General features: G+C 33.1%; 3 protein-coding genes and 4 pseudogenes across 3 annotated transcripts; 4 read left to right on the top strand and 3 right to left on the bottom strand.

Annotated features, from left to right (window-relative positions):
* The first annotated feature begins 144 nt into the window (after positions 1–144).
* Positions 145–1,486, top strand: LOC128127427 (putative pentatricopeptide repeat-containing protein At5g40405; annotated as a pseudogene).
* A 5,245-nt stretch (positions 1,487–6,731) lies between these two features.
* Positions 6,732–7,082, bottom strand: LOC128127426 (protein PELPK1-like). Its single transcript, XM_052765904.1, has one exon. It carries the CDS (start codon positions 7,080–7,082, stop codon positions 6,732–6,734), a length of 351 nt encoding a protein of 116 aa, XP_052621864.1.
* Positions 7,083–7,442: 360 nt separating this feature from the next.
* LOC128127425 (putative pentatricopeptide repeat-containing protein At5g40405) lies at positions 7,443–8,784 on the top strand (annotated as a pseudogene).
* A 5,243-nt stretch (positions 8,785–14,027) lies between these two features.
* LOC128127424 (protein PELPK1-like) lies at positions 14,028–14,378 on the bottom strand. The gene has a single exon (XM_052765903.1). It carries the CDS (start codon positions 14,376–14,378, stop codon positions 14,028–14,030), a length of 351 nt encoding a protein of 116 aa, XP_052621863.1.
* A 359-nt stretch (positions 14,379–14,737) lies between these two features.
* LOC128127423 (putative pentatricopeptide repeat-containing protein At5g40405) lies at positions 14,738–16,079 on the top strand (annotated as a pseudogene).
* Positions 16,080–21,322: 5,243 nt separating this feature from the next.
* LOC128127422 (protein PELPK1-like) lies at positions 21,323–21,673 on the bottom strand. Its single transcript, XM_052765902.1, has one exon. The coding sequence runs from the start codon at positions 21,671–21,673 to the stop codon at positions 21,323–21,325; it is 351 nt and encodes a 116-aa protein (XP_052621862.1).
* Positions 21,674–22,031: 358 nt separating this feature from the next.
* On the top strand, positions 22,032–23,374 carry LOC128127421 (putative pentatricopeptide repeat-containing protein At5g40405; annotated as a pseudogene).
* Positions 23,375–23,719: the final 345 nt, after the last annotated feature.

The raw sequence follows: 23,719 nt of genomic DNA, 5'->3' as shown, positions 1-23,719 counted from the left end.
TGTAATGTTGTTAAACAACTTCCTGATAACAAGAAATCGTTTATTAACCCTCGTATATGTTAGGTAAGCTATTTTGCCACATAATATCGAGAGTTTTCCTTTTATGAAATTAATGACAAAAAAAAAAAAAAGTAAATTCACTCACAATTGCTAGTCAATGGTTTCCTAAACGGCCCAGATCTTGTATCTAAATTTGCTGCATCAATGGCCCTCAAACACCCACAAAATATGGATTATTCTGTTCAACTATTGGACCAATGTGAAAGTCCCTCCGGTCTTTGCTTTAAACTCTCTGATCAAAGTTTACTCCAAGAGAGCTCAACTACTGAAAAAAGCTTCGATTTCTATAAAAGAATTGTAAAATCGAATTATAAACCTGATAATTACTTGTTTACGTTCTTGATCAATTCTGCTGCACAGTTAGTGGATAAGAATTTTGGTTTGGCTGTACATGGGACTGCTTTGAAATACGCCTTGGATCAAGACCCACATGTTCAAAGCGGGTTGATTAATTTGTACGCTGAAATGGGGTCTCTTAGGGACTTAAAAGATTTGCTTTTTAGCATCAACAACCCAGATTTGGTAACTCAGACAACAATGGTGGTCGCCTGTGCAAAGTTAGGAGATATCAAATTCACACGCCAAGAGTTTGAAATAACGCTCGACCGAGATGTGATTGCCTGGAACGCAATGAAAGCAGGGTACGTGCGTTTCGGGGAGCCTTTAAACGGACTCGAACTGTTTAACGCAATGGAAATGAAAGGTTTGAAGGTTCATGTATTATCTGCATGCACTCGGTTAAGTGCTTTAGATGCGGGACAACCGGCATATAGATATATAAAGTATAAAAAACTACAAATCAACACAACTCTTGGTAGTGCACTAGTCCATATATACGAAAAGTGTGGGGGTTTTAACACGGCAATGAATGTTTTTTTGGGTGATGAAAGAAAAGAATGTCTACACATGGAGTGGTGCCATGGGAGGACTAGCCATGCATGGTTATGGTAAAGAGTATCTTGACCTTTTTACCCTTATGCAACAAAAAAACATCACACGAAATGAGGTCACTTTCATTTCAATCTTAAAGGCTTGTAGTGTAGCGGGTCTTGTTGAAGAAGGTTGGAAGCATTCTTAATCTATGACCAAAGAGTAGAGCAGTATGGATGTATGGTTGATTTATACGGCCGATTGATCCGTTTGGATGAATCATTACGCTTCATCCAGAGTATGCCATGTGCACCGATTGCTGAAGCATAGGGTGCACCGTCTAAATGCCAACAAGATTTATAAAAATGTGGAAATGGCTAAACTTGCGTCTAGAAAGATGGTGGAATTAGAGGCTAACAGTGATGGTGCGTATGTGGAGTTGTCGAATGTTTTTGCGGATTTCAAGAATTTGAATGGTGTTGATGGCGTGAGGCATAAAATGAAATCAAAAGGTGTTGTGAAGATCCATGTTGTTATCGTTATCGATAGCAGTTAAGTTGAACATGTTGAACTGGTACTTAACTTTGTTTTGACTTTTTGACAATCGTTTCATTTTGAGAAATATTTAACCATTCATTGCATGTTTCTGTAATTATTGCAATTTTAATAGGTATTTTAGTTCTTGCCATTTCAATGCATTTTTTTCGTAATTTTTTAGTTTCCATGTATTTTTGTAAGTTTTATAAAACATTTAGTTTATTTCTTTAAAAAAAATCAATTTATAAATTTGTACCACTTAATGCTCAATAATTTTTAAAAGTATTATATGGTATTAAAAAAAATTGTTTTTATTATAAAAAAAATCAGTTGAAGCACATTAGATCGGACAAAAGGAATCTAATAAAACCAAAACGGTACCAGGCCTTTACAATTGTCTCAACAATATTTATTTCAGAGAAATTCAATATACTCCTACCTTTTATTCCTACCTATTTAAGATTGTGACAAATGTACAGATTTAACATCTTAATCTAATCTAAATTAAATTGAATGACACATGTCACCACCTAAATAGGTATGAAGATATTAGTGATGGGACCCGATTTATGGACCGGTTTAGAATCGGACTAACCCGGATTATGTTTAGCTCTTGTTATTACAAGGTTACGACCCTAATTATGTACATATATGAACATAGTATACGAACTCCCCTTTACAAAACTTGCATACATGGTTCACTAGTTTTGCTTCTCACACAACATCCTTTAATTATGTAAATCTTGTCAACCATAAAACATAACAAGATTTCACATAAGTGCAATGAAAAATAAAATTTTCTACCAAGACATAGAATTGTAACTTTTGAATTATTTACTAATAATAATAGTTAATGGTTTTAAAATAACTAATGGATGATCTTTCATAACTTTTTAATAGTAATAACTAGTTTAAAAATAGTGCACAATAATAATGATTAATAATAATAAAAAACGTAATATGTTTTTTTAACTTACAAACAATGGTTAGTATTTTAGAATATTATCATAATTGAAATCTAAAATGGACCAAATAAGTAAATTTTGATTAAATAATCATGACAATAGTTAAAAATGTAATAATAAGTTGAGAATTAAATTTAGTTTTATTTACACCCAATGAAGCCCTGAGTGATGTGAATTTAATATGTGTTGCACTACTAGAAACATAGGTATTGGTCACGAACATTTCTGTCGGGAAATCTGTTGGTAAAGCCATTAGTTACAAATCAATGATGGATACAGACGAAAAAACCTTGGTAGCTAATGGGCAGCGACAGATCAACAAGTGATTGGGCTATCGCGGAAGACTTTTGGATCAACTACATTTTGTCAAAGATCCGTCGCTAATTGCTGTCGCTTATCCGTTGTTGATTATTTGTAAATGAACAATTTTTCTATATATTTAATCATTGTTACTAATGTAATTAGCCATGGTCTATTAGGTGTTGAATCTACCACTAATCCTTACCCAAGTGTCACAAATTAAATTCAAGATTAACAAAGAAATAATAACCATGTTTACACCAAATTAAACAGCAAGCCGTATCATTTTATTAATAAGAACATACTTTCAAATCGAATAAAAAACTAGCAACATACTTTCAACTTAAATAAAAACTAGCCACAATTAATACCAACGTACAATTTACACAATTTGTAAAAGCTTTTGTTTCTGTCCTTATACTATATTTATAATAATCATGCATTATCTTTTTGATTATTGCAAAAAGAGTAGTGGAATGCTCTATGGTCATCAGAAGTTGTGGTTGTGAAGACCTAAGTAAATGTTCCCATAATTAGAAACCGTATGAAAATGCTATACTAAAAAAAATGGAAATTTTCAATACTATAAACATGCATTTGGATCGACTTTTGACGTTAGTGACAAACCAAACAATCATATGGTAGTGGGTGTAAAAGAACGAAAAAAGTAAATGTTTTATATAGTAAAAGCACGTGTTAAGAAAGCAATGAACATCATAAAGAGGTATAGTTAAGGCTATTTTGTTCCACATTAAATGCTTTAAATATACAGTGTTTAATTGATGTTTAAAAACACTTAAGAAGATGGAAGATATAACTTGCAAAATACAAGACTTGTTGTTGGTTGCCATATTTGCTTCCTAAAATCATATCACAAACATCTAAATTAGAGCTGAAAAGTTATAATCCAAATATGGATAATAGCAACTTCATGAATACATGAGAAATTAATTGAAAGAACTAAATTATAAAGGCTGAAAAATTATAAACCAAATATGAATAGTAGCACTATGTATATACCTACTAAAGTAGTTTGATATCTTCCAAACTTGTAGGCATGAGAAACATAATAACAACTTCACGCACTCCTCGAAAAATGCATCAACTTTTCATTTAAATATGTAACTGAATGTTTGGCATATACATCTGTTAGGTTATAAATTTAAGAATTAAAATAAAAATATTTTTCCATTTAGGAGTTAGTAACAAAAGAATTACATAAAATCTAGGGTTTTTGTATCATATTACTTATATGAACTTACCTTGAAGTACTTATTTCATTATCTACACATGGGTGGTTACAAAATTTTCAACTCTTAGTACACATACAGAGTGTCGAATCCAAGATCAAAGTAAAAGGCTATCCCCAAAAATTTTCCTTGGCTACCTCGGGAACCACCTAGGTATGCTTATGATAGTACACATGTCTTGTTCATAAGCCTTTTACAGTTTTTCCCCTTCCCCTCACCTTCTATCTCCATCGCTGGTTATAGACTCCAACCAACACACCTTTACTTTGGATCCCCATAACATTGAGCATAGTCAAAACAAAAATTAGATAACATCAAAGGCACATACAAACTCTACTTAGTTCACCTTTTTTAGTATGGTCAAAATCTGATGGGCTTTGAGCACTACATCAATCATATGGTGTACATGCAAACCCTAAAGCTTTGGATCTAGTTTGTCTAATGAACATGCAATAATCATCCAACGCTCATAAACCCTAATTCTAGCATACAATAATCGAAATTGACAAAAGAATAGAGTTTAGATCTTACATTGATTTTTATGTAGCAATAACAATCTCAATTCCCTTTGATCTTGACCTTTGAAAGCTTAGTGCCTTAAATGTTGCACCTCTAATGGAGTCACAAACACCATGAGCAACAAGATGGCCTAGGAGAAGGAGGAGGAACACCAAAAACGTCCAAGAACCCTTATGGATTACTTCACCACATTTTGGGGCCTTAGGGGTTCCTTATATTGGTAGGCTATTAGGGTTTTGAACTAGAAAACCCTAATTTCACTGCTTAGGCCCTAAGGAGCCCATGACCTCTCTCTTTAGAGGCCTTGCACGAATTCTTATGGGTTTCCCCATAGATTTCATCCGCTCCAACTTCTATGGAGTCCATTAGCCCATTTATGCAACTATCATATAATTACACAATCAGTCCCCTTTATTTAATTAATCTCTTTTAGCCACAAAATTAATTATTATTAATTGTTGACAAATATTTATTAAACAATATAATTTCTATTTTAATATATTATCCATATAATATATTAATAAATCATAATTAATCCTCTTTCTCCTTATTATATCCTATCAGTTGCATATGACTTCGGAACCTGATCAACAACCGTAGCTTTCAAAAGCCGCTGTCGAACTCTGATCATATCAGAAACGTGTCCTGTAGATAAGGGATCATATATTCCTCCATTCTAGATATCGTATGAACTGAGACATGGATTTTAATCAGACTCTCTGTTCATGTGTTGTTTCCCGATTTCCGATTTATGACGACTGACAACACACTACAATTCAACACATCAACTTAGTCCTGGCTCTGCCAAGCGCTTAGGGTGTCATCACTAAATCATCGAGGGCCCCATATATATCGCTTTTATCCCACTTTGGGTAAAAGGAACGGATAAAATTGGACTCAATGCTCGCTTGTACCTACCCATCAAATCACACACAACAATATGTTTTATAACACCAAGTTACTGGTGCGTTTACATATTATCAATGTGCAACCGAATTACAGAATAAAATTCACACGTCTCGGTTTCAAGAATATAGGATATTATCGTCTCACTAATCACTCGTGATAAAATCCATGATGCGATCCAAGTGAGCATGTGTTTAATCAAATACTGTAATCTTACAGGAGCACTGATGAACCCTGCAACAAACTTTTGTTATGTCTAAGACACTTTAGACAATCTACAGTCAGATTCATGACAGTCTTCTTTCATACCTACTTCCAAAGTATGATCGGTTGTGGATGGTTTGAATAATGTTATTATTCGGGAAGTCAAAACATGCAAGGTGAAACACAAGAAAAATATTAATCCCATATGGCCTCAAACTTTTGAGTATAAAAAAAAACTCATTTTCTATCATCTATATTAATTTAAAACAAGTTACAAAAATGGTCATTCTGGTTTACCAAATGTCACGAATTCAGTCATTTTATACTTGAAAAGACGAAAATGTCATTCCTGAATACTAACGGAGTTACTAAAATGGCCACACGTGCATGTTTTACAAACCACAATTCCCATTTGCATAATGAAAATTAATAGTGACCGACTTTGTGACATTTGACAAACCATTAGGACTATTTTTATAATTTTGTCTAAAAAATAAAGTATTAACGTAAACTGATAAATAAAATTACATTAATTAACTATACATAATGGTTAATATTTTAAAAAAGCTACATAATCGAACATAAAAATAACCAAATAGATAAGCTTTTACTAATTAATAATAACAATAGTTAAAAAGTTATCATTAAATCTAAAAATAAATTTTTATTTTATTTTCACTCAAACCATGGATTGAAGTCATTGATTAATGTGATTGTAATATATATTTGTTTTATAATATATACTTCATCTTATTATAAGATTTTCAGTATTTTATAGTAAACGTAAAATGAAATAATTGTTTTTATAAAGTATATTTTTAATAATTTTTGTTATGTAATGTTAACATATATCAAGCATGTTGCCTAATTTTGTATACCAGGAAACACTTGAGATAAAAGTAATGGAAATCATCAACCTTAATAGAAAAAATATATTACAAAGTATATCAAATTACACAAAACACAAAAACATGTGAATGATAGCACTCGACAACAATTTAATCTAGCCACAAATATCATGAATGCGATCAAATAAAAAAGATTATAATCTCCGGATCAATCAAATCGCCCGAGCTCTATAATGGATTTTTCTTTTCTTTTTTTGATATCGTTGTACAATCTACTTCTTGGAAGGTGGTGGAGCAAAGAAAGGAATATTGGGAAGAGTTGTTGGAAAGTTAGGGATGGTAGGCATAGAAGGCAATGGAGGCAATGAAACTTTGGGCATGTTAGGGATGCTGGGTATTTGTGGTAGTGGCAGTGTGGGGATGGTGGGCATTTGTGGTTGTGGCATTGTCGGGATTGTTGGTATCTGTGGCTGTGGCATTGTCGGGATTGTTGGTATCTGTGGTTGTGGCAGTGTCGGGAATGTGGTTGCTTGCAGCAAATTGCGGGAAGCAAAACACATCTCATTTGTTGTAATTGAGAATAGTGCAATTGCAAAAATGTAAAGGTAGGAGGTGGAAGCCATTGTAGGATTTTTTTGAGTCGCTAAAGATGAGTCAAAAGACTCTGAGAGGTGATCGAAGATTAATGAAGTTGATTAACCTGTGAAAAATAATGTACAAGAGACCATGTATATATAGGTAATGCACAGTGATAATGATTGATCCATAAATAATTAACGTGTCATGAGTTTTGTTGAGACTTACATTAGGTTGGTTGGTATGAAGATATCCAAGGCATGTAATGTTGTTAAACAACTTCCTGATAACAAGAAATCGTTTATTAACCCTCGTATATGTTAGGTAAGCTATTTTGCCACATAATATCGAGAGTTTTCCTTTTATGAAATTAATGACAAAAAAAAAAAAAAAAGTAAATTCACTCACAATTGCTAGTCAATGGTTTCCTAAACGGCCCAGATCTTGTATCTAAATTTGCTGCATCAATGGCCCTCAAACACCCACAAAATATGGATTATTCTGTTCAACTATTGGACCAATGTGAAAGTCCCTCCGGTCTTTGCTTTAAACTCTCTGATCAAAGTTTACTCCAAGAGAGCTCAACTACTGAAAAAAGCTTCGATTTCTATAAAAGAATTGTAAAATCGAATTATAAACCTGATAATTACTTGTTTACGTTCTTGATCAATTCTGCTGCACAGTTAGTGGATAAGAATTTTGGTTTGGCTGTACATGGGACTGCTTTGAAATACGCCTTGGATCAAGACCCACATGTTCAAAGCGGGTTGATTAATTTGTACGCTGAAATGGGGTCTCTTAGGGACTTAAAAGATTTGCTTTTTAGCATCAACAACCCAGATTTGGTAACTCAGACAACAATGGTGGTCGCCTGTGCAAAGTTAGGAGATATCAAATTCACACGCCAAGAGTTTGAAATAACGCTCGACCGAGATGTGATTGCCTGGAACGCAATGAAAGCAGGGTACGTGCGTTTCGGGGAGCCTTTAAACGGACTCGAACTGTTTAACGCAATGGAAATGAAAGGTTTGAAGGTTCATGTATTATCTGCATGCACTCGGTTAAGTGCTTTAGATGCGGGACAACCGGCATATAGATATATAAAGTATAAAAAACTACAAATCAACACAACTCTTGGTAGTGCACTAGTCCATATATACGAAAAGTGTGGGGGTTTTAACACGGCAATGAATGTTTTTTTGGGTGATGAAAGAAAAGAATGTCTACACATGGAGTGGTGCCATGGGAGGACTAGCCATGCATGGTTATGGTAAAGAGTATCTTGACCTTTTTACCCTTATGCAACAAAAAAACATCACACGAAATGAGGTCACTTTCATTTCAATCTTAAAGGCTTGTAGTGTAGCGGGTCTTGTTGAAGAAGGTTGGAAGCATTCTTAATCTATGATCAAAGAGTAGAGCAGTATGGATGTATGGTTGATTTATACGGCCGATTGATCCGTTTGGATGAATCATTACGCTTCATCCAGAGTATGCCATGTGCACCGATTGCTGAAGCATAGGGTGCACCGTCTAAATGCCAACAAGATTTATAAAAATGTGGAAATGGCTAAACTTGCGTCTAGAAAGATGGTGGAATTAGAGGCTAACAGTGATGGTGCGTATGTGGAGTTGTCGAATGTTTTTGCGGATTTCAAGAATTTGAATGGTGTTGATGGCGTGAGGCATAAAATGAAATCAAAAGGTGTTGTGAAGATCCATGTTGTTATCGTTATCGATAGCAGTTAAGTTGAACATGTTGAACTGGTACTTAACTTTGTTTTGACTTTTTGACAATCGTTTCATTTTGAGAAATATTTAACCATTCATTGCATGTTTCTGTAATTATTGCAATTTTAATAGGTATTTTAGTTCTTGCCATTTCAATGCATTTTTTTTTGTAATTTTTTAGTTTCCATGTATTTTTGTAAGTTTTATAAAACATTTAGTTTATTTCTTTAAAAAAAATCAATTTATAAATTTGTACCACTTAATGCTCAATAATTTTTAAAAGTATTATATGGTATTAAAAAAATGTTTTTATTATAAAAAAAGGTAAGTTGAAGCACATTAGATCGGAAAAAAGGAATCTAATAAAACCGAAACGGTACCAGGGCTTTACAATTGTCTCAACAATATTTATTTTAGAGAAATTCAATATACTCCTACCTTTTATTCCTACCTATTTAAGGTTGTGACAAATGTACAGATTTAACATCTCAATCTAATCTAAATTAAATTGAATGACACGTCACCACCTAAATAGGTATGAAGATATTAGTGATGGGACCCGATTTATGGACCGGTTTAGAATCGGACTAACCCGGATTATGTTTAGCTCTTGTTATTACAAGGTTACGACCCTAATTATGTACATATATGAACATAGTATACGAACTCCCCTTTACAGAACTTGCATACATGGTTCACTAGTTTTGCTTCTCACACAACATCCTTTAATTATGTAAATCTTGTCAACCATAAAACATAACAAGATTTCACATAAGTGCAATGAAAAATAAAATTTTCTACCAAGACATAGAATTGTAACTTTTGAATTATTTACTAATAATAATAGTTAATGGTTTTAAAATAACTAATGGATGATCTTTCATAACTTTTTAATAGTAATAACTAGTTTAAAAATAGTGCACAATAATAATGATTAATAATAATAAAAAACGTAATATGTTTTTTTAACTTACAAACAATGGTTAGTATTTTAGAATATTATCATAATTGAAATCTAAAATGGACCAAATAAGTAAATTTTGATTAAATAATCATGACAATAGTTAAAAATGTAACAATAAGTTGAGAATTAAATTTAGTTTTATTTACACCCAATGAAGCCCTGAGTGATGTGAATTTAATATGTGTTGCACTACTAGAAACATAGGTATTGGTCACGAACATTTCTGTCGGGAAATCTGTTGGTAAAGCCATTAGTTACAAATCAATGATGGATACAGACGAAAAAACCTTGGTAGCTAATGGGCAGCGACAGATCAACAAGTGATTGGGCTATCGCGGAAGACTTTTGGATCAACTACATTTTGTCAAAGATCCGTCGCTAATTGCTGTCGCTTATCCGTTGTTGATTATTTGTAAATGAACAATTTTTCTATATATTTAATCATTGTTACTAATGTAATTAGCCATGGTCTATTAGGTGTTGAATCTACCACTAATCCTTACCCAAGTGTCACAAATTAAATTCAAGATTAACAAAGAAATAATAACCATGTTTACACCAAATTAAACAGCAAGCCGTATCATTTTATTAATAAGAACATACTTTCAAATCGAATAAAAAACTAGCAACATACTTTCAACTTAAATAAAAACTAGCCACAATTAATACCAACGTACAATTTACACAATTTGTAAAAGCTTTTGTTTCTGTCCTTATAATATATTTATAATAATCATGCATTATCTTTTTGATTATTGCAAAAAGAGTAGTGGAATGCTCTATGGTCATCAGAAGTTGTGGTTGTGAAGACCTAAGTAAATGTTCCCATAATTAGAAACCGTATGAAAATGCTATACTAAAAAAAATGGAAATTTTCAATACCATAAACATGCATTTCCATCGACTTTTGACGTTAGTGACAAACCAAACAATCATATGGTAGTGGGTGTAAAAGAACGAAAAAAGTAAATGTTTTATATAGTAAAAGCACGTGTTAAGAAAGCAATGAACATCATAAAGAGGTATAGTTAAGGCTATTTTGTTCCACATTAAATGCTTTAAATATACAGTGTTTAATTGATGTTTAAAAACACTTAAGAAGATGGAAGATATAACTTGCAAAATACAAGACTTGTTGTTGGTTGCCATATTTGCTTCCTAAAATCATATCACAAACATCTAAATTAGAGCTGAAAAGTTATAATCCAAATATGGATAATAGCAACTTCATGAATACATGAGAAATTAATTGAAAGAACTAAATTATAAAGGCTGAAAAATTATAAACCAAATATGAATAGTAGCACTATGTATATACCTACTAAAGTAGTTTGATATCTTCCAAACTTGTAGGCATGGGAAACATAATAACAACTTCACGCACTCCTCGGAAAATGCATCAACTTTTCATTTAAATATGTAACTGAATGTTTGGCATATACATCTGTTAGGTTATAAATTTAAGAATTAAAATACAAATATTTTTCCAGTTAGGAGTTAGTAACAAAAGAATTACATAAAATCTAGGGTTTTTGTATAATATTACTTATATGAACTTACCTTGAAGTACTTATTTCATTATCTACACATGGGTGGTTACAAAATTTTCAACTCTTAGTACACATACAGAGTGCCGAATCCAAGATCAAAGTAAAAGGCTATCCCCAAAAATTTTCCTTGGCTACCTCGGGAACCACCTAGGTATGCTTATGATAGTACACATGTCTTGTTCATAAGCCTTTTACAGTTTTCCCCCTTCCCCTCACCTTCTATCTCCATCGCTGGTTATAGACTCCAACCAACACACCTTTACTTTGGATCCCCATAACATTGAGCATAGTCAAAACAAAAATTAGATAACATCAAAGGCACATACAAACTCTACTTAGTTCACCTTTTTTAGTATGGTCAAAATCTGATGGGCTTTGAGCACTACATCAATCATATGGTGTACATGCAAACCCTAAAGCTTTGGATCTAGTTTGTCTAATGAACATGCAATAATCATCCAACGCTCATAAACCCTAATTCTAGCATACAATAATCGAAATTGACAAAAGAATAGAGTTTAGATCTTACATTGATTTTTATGTAGCAATAACAATCTCAATTCCCTTTGATCTTGACCTTTGAAAGCTTAGTGCCTTAAATGTTGCACTTCTAATGGAGTCACAAACACCATGAGCAACAAGATGGCCTAGGAGAAGGAGGAGGAGCACCAAAAATGTCCAAGAACCCTTATGGATTACTTCACCACATTTTGGGGCCTTAGGGGTTCCTTATATTGGTAGGCTATTAGGGTTTTGAACTAGAAAACCCTAATTTCACTGCTTAGGCCCTAAGGAGCCCATGACCTCTCTCTTTAGAGGCCTTGCACGAATTCTTATGGGTTTCCCCATAGATTTCATCCGCTCCAACTTCTATGGAGTCCATTAGCCCATTTATGCAACTATCATATAATTACACAATCAGTCCCCTTTATTTAATTAATCTCTTTTAGCCACAAAATTAATTATTATTAATTGTTGACAAATATTTATTAAACAATATAATTTCTCTTTTAATATATTATCCATATAATATATTAATAAATCATAATTAATCCTCTTTCTCCTTATTATATCCTATCAGTTGCATATGACTTCGGAACCTGATCAACAACCGTAGCTTTCAAAAGCCGCTGTCGAACTCTGATCATATCAGAAACGTGTCCTGTAGATAAGGGATCATATATTCCTCCATTCTAGATATCGTATGAACTGAGACATGGATTTTAATCAGACTCTCTGTTCATGTGTTGTTTCCCGATTTCCGATTTATGACGACTGACAACACACTACAATTCAACACATCAACTTAGTCCTGGCTCTGCCAAGCGCTTAGGGTGTCATCACTAAATCATCGAGGGCCCCATATATATCGCTTTTATCCCACTTTGGGTAAAAGGAACGGATAAAATTGGACTCAATGCTCGCTTGTACCTACCCATCAAATCACACACAACAATATGTTTTATAACACCAAGTTACTGGTGCGTTTACATATTATCAATGTGCAACCGAATTACAGAATAAAATTCACACGTCTCGGTTTCAAGAATATAGGATATTATCGTCTCACTAATCACTCGTGATAAAATCCATGATGCGATCCAAGTGAGCATGTGTTTAATCCAATACTGTAATCTTACAGGAGCACTGATGAACCCTGCAACAAACTTTTGTTATGTCTAAGACACTTTAGACAATCTACAGTCAGATTCATGACAGTCTTCTTTCATACCTACTTCCAAAGTATGATCGGTTGTGGATGGTTTGAATAATGTTATTATTCGGGAAGTCAAAACATGCAAGGTGAAACACAAGAAAAATATTAATCCCATATGGCCTCAAACTTTTGAGTATAAAAAAAAACTCATTTTCTATCATCTATATTAATTTAAAACAAGTTACAAAAATGGTCATTCTGGTTTACCAAATGTCACGAATTCAGTCATTTTATACTTGAAAAGACGAAAATGTCATTCCTGAATACTAACGGAGTTACTAAAATGGCCACACGTGCATGTTTTGCAAACCACAATTCCCATTTGCATAATGAAAATTAATAGTGACCGACTTTGTGACATTTGACAAACCATTAGGACTATTTTTATAATTTTGTCTAAAAAATAAAGTATTAACGTAAACTGATAAATAAAATTACATTAATTAACTATACATAATGGTTAATATTTTAAAAAAGCTACATAATCGAACATAAAAATAACCAAATAGATAGGCTTTTACTAATTAATAATAACAATAGTTAAAAAGTTATCATTAAATCTAAAAATAAATTTTTATTTTATTTTCACTCAAACCATGGATTGAAGTCATTGATTAATGTGATTGTAATATATATTTGTTTTATAATATATACTTCATCTTATTATAAGATTTTCAGTATTTTATAGTAAACGTAAAATGAAATAATTGTTTTTATAAAGTATATTTTTAATAATTTTTGTTATGTAATGTTAACATATATCAAGCATGTTGCCTAATTTTGTATACCAGGAAACACTTGAGATAAAAGTAATGGAAATCATCAACCTTAATAGAAAAAATATATTACAAAGTATATCAAATTACACAAAACACAAAAACATGTGAATGATAGCACTCGACAACAATTTAATCTAGCCACAAATATCATGAATGCGATCAAATAAAAAAGATTATAATCTCCGGATCAATCAAATCGCCCGAGCTCTATAATGGATTTTTCTTTTCTTTTTTTGATATCGTTGTACAATCTACTTCTTGGAAGGTGGTGGAGCAAAGAAAGGAATATTGGGAAGAGTTGTTGGAAAGTTAGGGATGGTAGGCATAGAAGGCAATGGAGGCAATGAAACTTTGGGCATGTTAGGGATGCTGGGTATTTGTGGTAGTGGCAGTGTGGGGATGGTGGGCATTTGTGGTTGTGGCATTGTCGGGATTGTTGGTATCTGTGGCTGTGGCATTGTCGGGATTGTTGGTATCTGTGGTTGTGGCAGTGTCGGGAATGTGGTTGCTTGCAGCAAATTGCGGGAAGCAAAACACATCTCATTTGTTGTAATTGAGAATAGTGCAATTGCAAAAATGTAAAGGTAGGAGGTGGAAGCCATTGTAGGATTTTTTTGAGTCGCTAAAGATGAGTCAAAAGACTCTGAGAGGTGATCGAAGATTAATGAAGTTGATTAACCTGTGAAAAATAATGTACAAGAGACCATGTATATATAGGTAATGCACAGTGATAATGATTGATCCATAAATAATTAACGTGTCATGAGTTTTGTTGAGACTTACATTAGGTTGGTTGGTATGAAGATATCCAAGGCATGTAATGTTGTTAAACAACTTCCTGATAACAAGAAATCGTTTATTAACCCTCGTATATGTTAGGTAAGCTATTTTGCCACATAATATCGAGAGTTTTCCTTTTATGAAATTAATGACAAAAAAAAAAAAAAAGTAAATTCACTCACAATTGCTAGTCAATGGTTTCCTAAACGGCCCAGATCTTGTATCTAAATTTGCTGCATCAATGGCCCTCAAACACCCACAAAATATGGATTATTCTGTTCAACTATTGGACCAATGTGAAAGTCCCTCCGGTCTTTGCTTTAAACTCTCTGATCAAAGTTTACTCCAAGAGAGCTCAACTACTGAAAAAAGCTTCGATTTCTATAAAAGAATTGTAAAATCGAATTATAAACCTGATAATTACTTGTTTACGTTCTTGATCAATTCTGCTGCACAGTTAGTGGATAAGAATTTTGGTTTGGCTGTACATGGGACTGCTTTGAAATACGCCTTGGATCAAGACCCACATGTTCAAAGCGGGTTGATTAATTTGTACGCTGAAATGGGGTCTCTTAGGGACTTAAAAGATTTGCTTTTTAGCATCAACAACCCAGATTTGGTAACTCAGACAACAATGGTGGTCGCCTGTGCAAAGTTAGGAGATATCAAATTCACACGCCAAGAGTTTGAAATAACGCTCGACCGAGATGTGATTGCCTGGAACGCAATGAAAGCAGGGTACGTGCGTTTCGGGGAGCCTTTAAACGGACTCGAACTGTTTAACGCAATGGAAATGAAAGGTTTGAAGGTTCATGTATTATCTACATGCACTCGGTTAAGTGCTTTAGATGCGGGACAACCGGCATATAGATATATAAAGTATAAAAAACTACAAATCAACACAACTCTTGGTAGTGCACTAGTCCATATATACGAAAAGTGTGGGGGTTTTAACACGGCAATGAATGTTTTTTTGGGTGATGAAAGAAAAGAATGTCTACACATGGAGTGGTGCCATGGGAGGACTAGCCATGCATGGTTATGGTAAAGAGTATCTTGACCTTTTTACCCTTATGCAACAAAAAAACATCACACGAAATGAGGTCACTTTCATTTCAATCTTAAAGGCTTGTAGTGTAGCGGGTCTTGTTGAAGAAGGTTGGAAGCATTCTTAATCTATGACCAAAGAGTAGAGCAGTATGGATGTATGGTTGATTTATACGGCCGATTGATCCGTTTGGATGAATCATTACGCTTCATCCAGAGTATGCCCTGTGCACCGATTGCTGAAGCATAGGGTGCACCGTCTAAATGCCAACAAGATTTATAAAAATGTGGAAATGGCTAAACTTGCGTCTAGAAAGATGGTGGAATTAGAGGCTAACAGTGATGGTGCGTATGTGGAGTTGTCGAATGTTTTTGCGGATTTCAAGAATTTGAATGGTGTTGATGGCGTGAGGCATAAAATGAAATCAAAAGGTGTTGTGAAGATCCATGTTGTTATCGTTATCGATAGCAGTTAAGTTGAACATGTTGAACTGGTACTTAACTTTGTTTTGACTTTTTGACAATCGTTTCATTTTGAGAAATATTTAACCATTCATTGCATGTTTCTGTAATTATTGCAATTTTAATAGGTATTTTAGTTCTTGCCATTTCAATGCATTTTTTTCGTAATTTTTTAGTTTCCATGTATTTTTGTAAGTTTTATAAAACATTTAGTTTATTTCTTTAAAAAAAATCAATTTATAAATTTGTACCACTTAATGCTCAATAATTTTTAAAAGTATTATATGGTATTAAAAAAAATTGTTTTTATTATAAAAAAAATCAGTTGAAGCACATTAGATCGGACAAAAGGAATCTAATAAAACCAAAACGGTACCAGGCCTTTACAATTGTCTCAACAATATTTATTTCAGAGAAATTCAATATACTCCTACCTTTTATTCCTACCTATTTAAGATTGTGACAAATGTACAGATTTAACATCTTAATCTAATCTAAATTAAATTGAATGACACATGTCACCACCTAAATAGGTATGAAGATATTAGTGATGGGACCCGATTTATGGACCGGTTTAGAATCGGACTAACCCGGATTATGTTTAGCTCTTGTTATTACAAGGTTACGACCCTAATTATGTACATATATGAACATAGTATACGAACTCCCCTTTACAAAACTTGCATACATGGTTCACTAGTTTTGCTTCTCACACAACATCCTTTAATTATGTAAATCTTGTCAACCATAAAACATAACAAGATTTCACATAAGTGCAATGAAAAATAAAATTTTCTACCAAGACATAGAATTGTAACTTTTGAATTATTTACTAATAATAATAGTTAATGGTTTTAAAATAACTAATGGATGATCTTTCATAACTTTTTAATAGTAATAACTAGTTTAAAAATAGTGCACAATAATAATGATTAATAATAATAAAAAACGTAATATGTTTTTTTAACTTACAAACAATGGTTAGTATTTTAGAATATTATCATAATTGAAATCTAAAATGGACCAAATAAGTAAATTTTGATTAAATAATCATGACAATAGTTAAAAATGTAATAATAAGTTGAGAATTAAATTTAGTTTTATTTACACCCAATGAAGCCCTGAGTGATGTGAATTTAATATGTGTTGCACTACTAGAAACATAGGTATTGGTCACGAACATTTCTGTCGGGAAATCTGTTGGTAAAGCCATTAGTTACAAATCAATGATGGATACAGACGAAAAAACCTTGGTAGCTAATGGGCAGCGACAGATCAACAAGTGATTGGGCTATCGCGGAAGACTTTTGGATCAACTACATTTTGTCAAAGATCCGTCGCTAATTGCTGTCGCTTATCCGTTGTTGATTATTTGTAAATGAACAATTTTTCTATATATTTAATCATTGTTACTAATGTAATTAGCCATGGTCTATTAGGTGTTGAATCTACCACTAATCCTTACCCAAGTGTCACAAATTAAATTCAAGATTAACAAAGAAATAATAACCATGTTTACACCAAATTAAACAGCAAGCCGTATCATTTTATTAATAAGAACATACTTTCAAATCGAATAAAAAACTAGCAACATACTTTCAACTTAAATAAAAACTAGCCACAATTAATACCAACGTACAATTTACACAATTTGTAAAAGCTTTTGTTTCTGTCCTTATAATATATTTATAATAATCATGCATTATCTTTTTGATTATTGCAAAAAGAGTAGTGGAATGCTCTATGGTCATCAGAAGTTGTGGTTGTGAAGACCTAAGTAAATGTTCCCATAATTAGAAACCGTATGAAAATGCTATACTAAAAAAAATGGAAATTTTCAATACCATAAACATGCATTTCCATCGACTTTTGACGTTAGTGACAAACCAAACAATCATATGGTAGTGGGTGTAAAAGAACGAAAAAAGTAAATGTTTTATATAGTAAAAGCACGTGTTAAGAAAGCAATGAACATCATAAAGAGGTATAGTTAAGGCTATTTTGTTCCACATTAAATGCTTTAAATATACAGTGTTTAATTGATGTTTAAAAACACTTAAGAAGATGGAAGATATAACTTGCAAAATACAAGACTTGTTGTTGGTTGCCATATTTGCTTCCTAAAATCATATCACAAACATCTAAATTAGAGCTGAAAAGTTATAATCCAAATATGGATAATAGCAACTTCATGAATACATGAGAAATTAATTGAAAGAACTAAATTATAAAGGCTGAAAAATTATAAACCAAATATGAATAGTAGCACTATGTATATACCTACTAAAGTAGTTTGATATCTTCCAAACTTGTAGGCATGGGAAACATAATAACAACTTCACGCACTCCTCGGAAAATGCATCAACTTTTCATTTAAATATGTAACTGAATGTTTGGCATATACATCTGTTAGGTTATAAATTTAAGAATTAAAATACAAATATTTTTCCAGTTAGGAGTTAGTAACAAAAGAATTACATAAAATCTAGGGTTTTTGTATAATATTACTTATATACTTACCTTGAAGTACTTATTTCATTATCTACACATGGGTGGTTACAAAATTTTCAACTCTTAGTACACATACAGAGTGCCGAATCCAAGATCAAAGTAAAAGGCTATCCCCAAAAATTTTCCTTGGCTACCTCGGGAACCACCTAGGTATGCTTATGATAGTACACATGTCTTGTTCATAAGCCTTTTACAGTTTTCCCCCTTCCCCTCACCTTCTATCTCCATCGCTGGTTATAGACTCCAACCAACACACATTTACTTTGGATCCCCATAACATTGAGCATAGTCAAAACAAAAATTAGATAACATCAAAGGCACATACAAACTCTACTTAGTTCACCTTTTTTAGTATGGTCAAAATCTGATGGGCTTTGAGCACTACATCAATCATATGGTGTACATGCAAACCCTAAAGCTTTGGATCTAGTTTGTCTAATGAACATGCAATAATCATCCAACGCTCATAAACCCTAATTCTAGCATACAATAATCGAAATTGACAAAAGAATAGAGTTTAGATCTTACATTGATTTTTATGTAGCAATAACAATCTCAATTCCCTTTGATCTTGACCTTTGAAAGCTTAGTGCCTTAAATGTTGCACTTCTAATGGAGTCACAAACACCATGAGCAACAAGATGGCCTAGGAGAAGGAGGAGGAGCACCAAAAATGTCCAAGAACCCTTATGGATTACTTCACCACATTTTGGGGCCTTAGGGGTTCCTTATATTGGTAGGCTATTAGGGTTTTGAACTAGAAAACCCTAATTTCACTGCTTAGGCCCTAAGGAGCCCATGACCTCTCTCTTTAGAGGCCTTGCACGAATTCTTATGGGTTTCCCCATAGATTTCATCCGCTCCAACTTCTATGGAGTCCATTAGCCCATTTATGCAACTATCATATAATTACACAATCAGTCCCCTTTATTTAATTAATCTCTTTTAGCCACAAAATTAATTATTATTAATTGTTGACAAATATTTATTAAACAATATAATTTCTCTTTTAATATATTATCCATATAATATATTAATAAATCATAATTAATCCTCTTTCTCCTTATTATATCCTATCAGTTGCATATGACTTCGGAACCTGATCAACAACCGTAGCTTTCAAAAGCCGCTGTCGAACTCTGATCATATCAGAAACGTGTCCTGTAGATAAGGGATCATATATTCCTCCATTCTAGATATCGTATGAACTGAGACATGGATTTTAATCAGACTCTCTGTTCATGTGTTGTTTCCCGATTTCCGATTTATGACGACTGACAACACACTACAATTCAACACATCAACTTAGTCCTGGCTCTGCCAAGCGCTTAGGGTGTCATCACTAAATCATCGAGGGCCCCATATATATCGCTTTTATCCCACTTTGGGTAAAAGGAACGGATAAAATTGGACTCAATGCTCGCTTGTACCTACCCATCAAATCACACACAACAATATGTTTTATAACACCAAGTTACTGGTGCGTTTACATATTATCAATGTGCAACCGAATTACAGAATAAAATTCACACGTCTCGGTTTCAAGAATATAGGATATTATCGTCTCACTAATCACTCGTGATAAAATCCATGATGCGATCCAAGTGAGCATGTGTTTAATCCAATACTGTAATCTTACAGGAGCACTGATGAACCCTGCAACAAACTTTTGTTATGTCTAAGACACTTTAGACAATCTACAGTCAGATTCATGACAGTCTTCTTTCATACCTACTTCCAAAGTATGATCGGTTGTGGATGGTTTGAATAATGTTATTATTCGGGAAGTCAAAACATGCAAGGTGAAACACAAGAAAAATATTAATCCCATATGGCCTCAAACTTTTGAGTATAAAAAAAAACTCATTTTCTATCATCTATATTAATTTAAAACAAGTTACAAAAATGGTCATTCTGGTTTACCAAATGTCACGAATTCAGTCATTTTATACTTGAAAAGACGAAAATGTCATTCCTGAATACTAACGGAGTTACTAAAATGGCCACACGTGCATGTTTTGCAAACCACAATTCCCATTTGCATAATGAAAATTAATAGTGACCGACTTTGTGACATTTGACAAACCATTAGGACTATTTTTATAATTTTGTCTAAAAAATAAAGTATTAACGTAAACTGATAAATAAAATTACATTAATTAACTATACATAATGGTTAATATTTTAAAAAAGCTACATAATCGAACATAAAAATAACCAAATAGATAGGCTTTTACTAATTAATAATAACAATAGTTAAAAAGTTATCATTAAATCTAAAAATAAATTTTTATTTTATTTTCACTCAAACCATGGATTGAAGTCATTGATTAATGTGATTGTAATATATATTTGTTTTATAATATATACTTCATCTTTTTATAAGATTTTCAGTATTTTATAGTAAACGTAAAATGAAATAATTGTTTTTATAAAGTATATTTTTAATAATTTTTGTTATGTAATGTTAACATATATCAAGCATGTTGCCTAATTTTGTATACCAGGAAACACTTGAGATAAAAGTAATGGAAATCATCAACCTTAATAGAAAAAATATATTACAAAGTATATCAAATTACACAAAACACAAAAACATGTGAATGATAGCACTCGACAACAATTTAATCTAGCCACAAATATCATGAATGCGATCAAATAAAAAAGATTATAATCTCCGGATCAATCAAATCGCCCGAGCTCTATAATGGATTTTTCTTTTCTTTTTTTGATATCGTTGTACAATCTACTTCTTGGAAGGTGGTGGAGCAAAGAAAGGAATATTGGGAAGAGTTGTTGGAAAGTTAGGGATGGTAGGCATAGAAGGCAATGGAGGCAATGAAACTTTGGGCATGTTAGGGATGCTGGGTATTTGTGGTAGTGGCAGTGTGGGGATGGTGGGCATTTGTGGTTGTGGCATTGTCGGGATTGTTGGTATCTGTGGCTGTGGCATTGTCGGGATTGTTGGTATCTGTGGTTGTGGCAGTGTCGGGAATGTGGTTGCTTGCAGCAAATTGCGGGAAGCAAAACACATCTCATTTGTTGTAATTGAGAATAGTGCAATTGCAAAAATGTAAAGGTAGGAGGTGGAAGCCATTGTAGGATTTTTTTGAGTCGCTAAAGATGAGTCAAAAGACTCTGAGAGGTGATCGAAGATTAATGAAGTTGATTAACCTGTGAAAAATAATGTACAAGAGACCATGTATATATAGGTAATGCACAGTGATAATGATTGATCCATAAATAATTAACGTGTCATGAGTTTTGTTGAGACTTACATTAGGTTGGTTGGTATGAAGATATCCAAGGCATGTAATGTTGTTAAACAACTTCCTGATAACAAGAAATCGTTTATTAACCCTCGTATATGTTAGGTAAGCTATTTTGCCACATAATAACGAGAGTTTTCCTTTTATGAAATTAATGACAAAAAAAAAAAAAAGTAAATTCACTCACAATTGCTAGTCAATGGTTTCCTAAACGGCCCAGATCTTGTATCTAAATTTGCTGCATCAATGGCCCTCAAACACCCACAAAATATGGATTATTCTGTTCAACTATTGGACCAATGTGAAAGTCCCTCCGGTCTTTGCTTTAAACTCTCTGATCAAAGTTTACTCCAAGAGAGCTCAACTACTGAAAAAAGCTTCGATTTCTATAAAAGAATTGTAAAATCGAATTATAAACCTGATAATTACTTGTTTACGTTCTTGATCAATTCTGCTGCACAGTTAGTGGATAAGAATTTTGGTTTGGCTGTACATGGGACTGCTTTGAAATACGCCTTGGATCAAGACCCACATGTTCAAAGCGGGTTGATTAATTTGTACGCTGAAATGGGGTCTCTTAGGGACTTAAAAGATTTGCTTTTTAGCATCAACAACCCAGATTTGGTAACTCAGACAACAATGGTGGTCGCCTGTGCAAAGTTAGGAGATATCAAATTCACACACCAAGAGTTTGAAATAACGCTCGACCGAGATGTGATTGCCTGGAACGCAATGAAAGCAGGGTACGTGCGTTTCGGGGAGCCTTTAAACGGACTCGAACTGTTTAACGCAATGGAAATGAAAGGTTTGAAGGTTCATGTATTATCTGCATGCACTCGGTTAAGTGCTTTAGATGCGGGACAACCGGCATATAGATATATAAAGTATAAAAAACTACAAATCAACACAACTCTTGGTAGTGCACTAGTCCATATATACGAAAAGTGTGGGGGTTTTAACACGGCAATGAATGTTTTTTTGGGTGATGAAAGAAAAGAATGTCTACGCCTGGAGTGGTGCCATGGGAGGACTAGCCATGCATGGTTATGGTAAAGAGTATCTTGACCTTTTTACCCTTATGCAACAAAAAAACATCACACGAAATGAGGTCACTTTCATTTCAATCTTAAAGGCTTGTAGTGTAGCGGGTCATGTTGAAGAAGGTTTGGAAGCATTCTTAATCTATGACCAAAGAGTAGAGCAGTATGGATGTATGGTTGATTTATACGGCCGATTGATCCGTTTGGATGAATCATTACGCTTCATCCAGAGTATGCCGTGTGCACCGATTGCTGAAGCATAGGGTGCACCGTCTAAATGCCAACAAGATTTATAAAAATGTGGAAATGGCTAAACTTGCGTCTAGAAAGATGGTGGAATTAGAGGCTAACAGTGATGGTGCGTATGTGGAGTTGTCGAATGTTTTTGCGGATTTCAAGAATTTGAATGGTGTTGATGGCGTGAGGCATAAAATGAAATCAAAAGGTGTTGTGAAGATCCATATTGTTATCGTTATCGATAGCAGTTAAGTTGAACATGTTGAACTGGTACTTAACTTTGTTTTGACTTTTTGACAATCGTTTCATTTTGAGAAATATTTAACCATTCATTGCATGTTTCTGTAATTATTGCAATTTTAATAGGTATTTTAGTTCTTGCCATTTCAATGCATTTTTTTCGTAATTTTTTAGTTTCCATGTATTTTTGTAAGTTTTATAAAACATTTAGTTTATTTCTTTAAAAAAAATCAATTTATAAATTTGTACCACTTAATGCTCAATAATTTTTAAAAGTATTATATGGTATTAAAAAAAATTGTTTTTATTATAAAAAAAATCAGTTGAAGCACATTAGATCGGACAAAAGGAATCTAA

Source organism: Lactuca sativa, chromosome 7 (genome assembly GCF_002870075.4).
Source record: "Lactuca sativa cultivar Salinas chromosome 7, Lsat_Salinas_v11, whole genome shotgun sequence".
NCBI classification, from domain to species: domain Eukaryota; kingdom Viridiplantae; phylum Streptophyta; class Magnoliopsida; order Asterales; family Asteraceae; genus Lactuca; species Lactuca sativa.
The sequence above is the reverse complement of the archived record's forward strand: the minus strand, read 5'-3'. Positions and strand labels throughout refer to the sequence as shown.

What these genes read in the sequence shown, in the direction of transcription:
- LOC128127424 (XM_052765903.1), bottom strand. Translation starts at nt 14,378, where the DNA reads ATGGCTTCCACCTCCTACCTTTACATTTTTGCAATTGCACTATTCTCA.
- LOC128127426 (XM_052765904.1), bottom strand. Translation starts at nt 7,082, where the DNA reads ATGGCTTCCACCTCCTACCTTTACATTTTTGCAATTGCACTATTCTCA.
- LOC128127422 (XM_052765902.1), bottom strand. Translation starts at nt 21,673, where the DNA reads ATGGCTTCCACCTCCTACCTTTACATTTTTGCAATTGCACTATTCTCA.